The 6,001-nt window shown below is 40.0% G+C and overlaps 1 protein-coding gene across 2 annotated transcripts in view; it reads left to right on the forward strand.

Annotated features, from left to right (window-relative positions):
- The first annotated feature begins 344 nt into the window (after nt 1-344).
- The window catches only part of STX7 (syntaxin 7), a 46,662-nt gene continuing 41,005 nt past the window's right edge, over nt 345-6,001 (forward strand). For both annotated transcript variants that reach the window (XM_019520262.1, XM_019520263.1), the window contains exon 1: nt 345-527. In XM_019520262.1, coding sequence (XP_019375807.1) covers nt 446-527 — 82 coding nt within the window. In that variant the 5' untranslated portion in view covers nt 345-445. The remainder of the gene's footprint in view (nt 528-6,001) is intronic.

The following is a 6,001-nucleotide window of genomic DNA, read 5'->3' on the forward strand; positions in this document are numbered from 1 at the left end:
ACACTTGCAAGATTTGGTGTAACAGTGTAACGGTGTTCTCAGCAAGCTCTCTCTGATACAGGTACTTGATAGTGAGGCATAGAAAATCTTAGACGTATCTCAGAGACATTCATTAGCTGAGTTTTATTATTGAAATAGGTTCTTATGAAGAAAAGCTTTTGTTTGTTTGTTTGTTTATTTCTTTATTTATTGCAATTCCCTTTTTCCAAACAGACTGGTTTGGTAGAGGTCCAAACTAGCTGTTTAGAATTCTTTTTCATAGTAACTAGAGTTATATATTATTCTGTCTGCACACTTTAAGCTGATAAAATTTATTACGATTCAGAATTGCCAGTGTGTAACTATATGTATAATTTCTTTTTTTTTTAAGGTGCTTTTACTTGGTGAAGTAGTCTGATTGGCCCTTTCACAGTTTGGATGAATTTAGTGGACAATCACTCCAGCCATGTCGTATAGCACAGGTTTTGGGGATCCGGCTCAGTTAACCCAACGTATAACTTCTAACATCCAGAAGATCACACAATGCTGTAAGTTGCATTATTACATGTTCATATATATTCAAATAATTTAATATACTTATATGCCTGTGGCTAGGCAAGAAGACTGTCCAGTTTGATTTTTTTTTTCCCCTCCAACTTTAGGAAATTGGGACTTTCATTTGTTTTAGTTCCTCTTGGAGACTAAGAGATGATCTCAAATTTGGTATTATATTAATTTAGTAAATGAAAGAAATTCAATATTAAGATGCGCATATCCATCTTTGTTCTTTTGAAGTATTTTCCTGTGCAATATTAAAAAGCTTTTACTGTTTTCAAACTTTGTATTGAACTCTGACAGACAGCATAAGTTCCTTTCAAAAGAAACAAATTTGAGTAGAAAAAGAAAAAAAACTTTTGAGAAACCATCTTCTTTGGAGAAATTGACTGTATCTTATGAAAGTCACGTGATATAGGGCAGGGATGTGAGGCTACAGGCAGGTTACCAGAATTTGGGGGTGGGGCCTGTTGCAGAACCTGGGGCCTTTGGGCTCTAGTGGACATGGCAGTTGGTAGCAGGAGAGTAAGCAAAGGTTAGTACAGATCCAATTGTCCTACAGCTTCTTGACTTGACATCATTGCCCGTGTGCTCAAGCAGCTGCTTGGTCCATGTGCTTGCCCTACTTTCTCCCTCAACACTACATGTCCTAGGCTGGAGCCACTCTGGGTTGAAGGCTGGAGCTAGCCCACAAAGAGCCCTGTGGTCTGGATTTGACCTGAAGCATGAAGTGAGTTTGAAGCTCCTGGCATAGGATAAGAACTTATGAAAAGCCTTTCAGAGGCACAAGTGGGAAGTGACTGTCCACCTGAAACTGGAAGTTGGATTTGTAACTGGCCCTTGTCTTGGAGAAAAATCACTCTTCTAAACAGCAGAGCTTGTAAATGTGCTTGGTGAGAGAGGAATGAGATCCTTATTTTAAAAACCAACAATTTAAAATGCTGCTGTGGACAAAGGCAGTCCTTTTGAAATGTGAGCTTGGGAGTAAATGATATGCATTTACCATATTTACTCAAATAGAAGATGACTCTGATAATAAGACAAACCCAAATAATTAGATTCTATGTATGGAAAATTTTATAAATGCATTATAATTTTCCAGATATAGAATCTAATTATTGGAGGTTTGCTTTGAATTTGTCCCCCTCACTGCTACAGCAGTGAAAATAAATTTGGAGAGGGTTAGGTGGCCCCTTTGCTTTGTAGTTCTCCCCTGCTTTTTCTGCCAGCAGTCCTTTCCCTCTTTCCTTGTTGTCAGATACTGCTCTCCCTGAGGACATGGAAGTGAGGGGCAAATTTGAAACAGCCTTGAAATTAAACATGGCTATAGCAACTTTGCACATATTACCCAGACCATTCATCCAGAATTGATATGTTACCTTTTTTTGAAACTGATGAGGTTTTAGCACAAGTATTCCATAAACACACTTTTGAACAGCACTTTTGTGTCTACTTATATATACAATATTAGTCCAAAGCCAAAGTCTCATGATTTATCACATAGTTTTTTGGGCTAGGACCACACCCCACTCCTGGAGTCAACAGCATTTCAAACCCTGGTGACCCTACAGCTCAGCACTTATCAGTATGTGTGTGTACTCCAGATACACCCCCCCACAAAGGATCTGTTTGCTAATTGGCAGCCACTTAAGATTGGAACCAGGTGTTCTTGTCACAAGTCCTGAGGTCCTCCAAAAATTTATATGCGAATGAGGCACAGGGCAACCTGATCTGGCTTTACCTCATGGTGGGTGGGGCCATACCAGTTGTATGTGCCCAGCTTAGAGAGGGGATGACAGAGGGTGAATTGTCCCCCAAACTTGATGAACTGTTTGACGCCCCATTTCATGATGCTTGCCAGGTATTTAAGGCTGGTGAAGAAACAGGAGTTATTGGAAAAGGGATAGAAAGGTACATTTCAGCTGTGGGAGTGAAGGGGAGGACAAAATGTATACAATGTAGCTGCTCACCATGACTTGGAAAAAGAGTTGACAGCAAAGAGGACTGCACTGAACGGACATTACCACATGCCTTTTTCAGATGTACTGCACTAAGTTATCCTTGTAGTTCCCATCAGCACATTTGCCTGCTATGGCCCATTTCTTTTATAGTCATGCTTAGTGTTGGCTGCATTTAATCAACTTCATAGTTGGTTTCTATTGCTGAGCACATGCTACTTCTGGCAGCAGTTTAATGGTAGACACAGTATTTAGTAAGATTTCCTTGTATGTGATTCTAAGATGGGGGACTTGTTTCTCTGTCTCAGTTGGGGAAGGGGGCAGGAGGGACTTGTATTCAGGTGAATTCAGTATGTGAACAGTATTGCTCAGTCCAGTAGTGTAACTAGGACGTGGAGAGTGTGTAGGGTAGGAATCAAAAAATACTGCAGCTGTGCAGTCGTGCCAGAGGCAGCCGAAAGTCACTGCTGTCCCTGGCTGCATTGTTCTGCCTTTTGGCTCAGTCAAAAGGCTATACAGTTTGAATCCAGATGCAGAGGTTTGTTTAAATGAATGGTACCTGAATATCTGTAAGGACCTGGGCCTAAGCAATTTCTTTAGGATAGCACAGGAAGCAAATAGTAGTATTTCTTCAGCACTTAACTCCGTTGTAGCATTAGTTGGCTAACATTGTATTCTCTGTAACCTAGTTGGGTTCCCTGGCTCATCACCATATGTTAGTCCCTCTCTCGAATACTCTGTAACTTTGTCATTTTTTGGTTCACGACTCTTAACATTTTCTAAGAAAATTCAGTCTGCATGTCCTGTGCCAAGGAAACAAATTATCTGCTGGGTTTATTTCCTCCTAAGTAAGAAGCTTTTATGACTTAAGGTTTTTTAAGTGTGTGTTTGTTTTTATTATTGTAGTTTAATTTGCAGAGTTTTTCCTCTCATTTACTTGGAAGATTATGAACCTGATGAAAATCTCTTCATGATAACTTTGTAGCTACTTTGTTACACACACCTAAGCACGAACAGCTAAAATTAGTGGCATCTTTTTAACTTGCTTGTGGTATACACCAGACTAACAAATGTAACAATTGCATAACAAGTTCTTCCTTGCTGAAAGGACTCTATAAACATTAACTAGGGAGAAGAAAAAGTTATAATTAATCTAACAAAGTATGAAGAACACCTTAACCTTCTGTCAGTTCAAAAAAGAGATGGAGGTCAGTTTAATGGTATTAAAATACATAGGCCCTGAAATTCTGTGATGTACTTGAGCAGTTTTTATGTTCCGTCTCCTGAAGTCATCTCAGTTAAAATTAAATGTGGGTTCTTTCACTTCCTAATTTTGGTAGAGACAAGCTATCAACAAGCACACTGATTCATGATTTTTTTTTTTTTGTGATAAGTGCTCCTACTCGTTAGGAACTAGACTAATTTCAAATAAATTGTACCTTTTTGATGACCATCACACTGGAAATTGGGCAACCCAGAAGTAGCAGGGGGAAGAGGAGTGATCTAACCATCTGTTCCATAGCCTTTTACCAAAATTCCATATTATCCAGCATAACTCAGAGGCTGAATTATGTTTACTCTTAGAATGGTCATTTTGGACTTTTGCTCCTATACCTCAGCATTTCTGTACTCCACAGAAAAGTAACAATTTCGAAGATAAAATTTGATGACAAGTTACAGAAATAAGCAGACTTTTCCCTTGGACAAATCTTCTTAGCACATGACTGTTGCTGTAATTTCACTAATGAATGAGACTGGAAATACTGAAGACTTGTGGTTTAATCGTTTTAAAGTTTAAACTTCTTTATTCTCAAACCACAGCTATGTAAGACTAGTTTTACTCCTATTAATAACTTAATGGGGTTTTCAGGTGCTTCCTCATATATAGCAGCCAATTTTTCTGATCCTCTATCATAGTTGAGAAAATAACGCTGTAGAATAAACTTCTGGTTAAAATTAAGGGACTGCAAATAAGGACACTGACTTCCTCTACATGTTACAGGTATTAACCTTAAGACTGGGTACATGTGCAAATTAGCGACCGACCACGATAAAAAGCCAACCAGTTATAAAGTTAGACCTGAAAAATGTGTAGTGACTTTATAGTTGGTTGCCTTCAAGCTTTAATTTGCACATGTAGCAGGGTCTCCGCTGCAGCTAGAAGCCCCATCAAGTGATGGGACTCCAAGCTGTGGGGTCCACCATGTCCAGTGTAAACCCCCCAGGCCCTAGGGATCAAGGCAGCCATGATCCACAGGGATGCATGCAACCCCTGAGCCCTATGAATCAAGTTAGCTGTAAACCCCTTGGTCCTTGGGATCGCACCAGGGTTTAATTCACCCATGAGCCCTAGGGATCATGGGTGAATTAAACCTGGGAGCCCCTCAACTGCAGGCATCCCAGCCACAGGAGCTTGCTTTTTGCCAGTGTAGGGGAAACCCAGGATCAGGCTCCCCCTGCATCAGCTATAAGGTGTGATGGGATCTAATAGACAATCCCACAGTTGTGCCTCCTGTTATGTACATGTGGCATGGAATGAAGCCTGGTTGTGTGGATTGCACATTAGATCCCATCATTCCTTTACCTGCACGTGTAGAAGGGGCCTATGATCAAAAGTTGTGGGTAACGATTCCTATGGTATACTAAGTATCCTGTCTATTGCGCCTCTAGGTAATGTGGGCACATTTAATGATAATGCAGATTAGGAAGGTACAGAGGCCAGGATCATATGAACACTGGCCTTGCTGCAGTGACAAGTACAGGACACTTCTAAATCCTCAAACAAGTGTCTGCAGCAATGAAGCTCTTTAAGCTAAAGTAGTTTGTCTGTAACAGATACCTACTTAAATAAAATACTGTTCCAGATAACCCTTTGTCCATCTTAAGTGCCTACTTATTAAAGGTACAAGAATATTGACCTGGTTATCTGATTCCAGAGTCCAGATGGGGGGCTGTGGTGGTCTCATAAATCAAATGCCCACACTGAAACACTGTAAATTGGCATGTGGTTCACATCATTGGTAATGGTTTCTGTATTCTCTTTGCAGTTCCCTGAAAGAGCAGTCTCACCAGAGTTTAGTAAAGATGCATTAAACAACACTTAAAAATTCCTCTAGACTGTTAACGAAGGGGAGTTTCTTCACACTTAGAATGACAAAGACAGTTCTGTAATACCGTAATATATATATTTTCAGTGTCTTTAGACCACACTCCCTTTGAAATGAAAACCTTAATTTAGAAATAAGTCTCCTAAAGTAACTTGCATGAAATTGAGCTGCCTCTTCAATGTAATTCTATGTACAATCTGTTTCTGAAATACAGAGCTAGATTATGCTACTCTTCCTCTGCTGTGAATAGACACACTAGTGAAATCTTCATAGAATCATAGAAGTAGGGTCGGAAGGGACCTTGTAGATCTTCAAATCCAACCCCCTGCCTGAGCAGGAGAAAAACTGGGCTCAGATGACCCCAGCCAGGTAGGCATCAAGCCTCTTCTTAAAGACCCCCAG

Source organism: Gavialis gangeticus, unplaced genomic scaffold, assembly GCF_001723915.1.
Source record: "Gavialis gangeticus isolate Ggan-Ray unplaced genomic scaffold, GavGan_comp1, whole genome shotgun sequence".
Lineage (NCBI taxonomy): Eukaryota > Metazoa > Chordata > Crocodylia > Gavialidae > Gavialis > Gavialis gangeticus.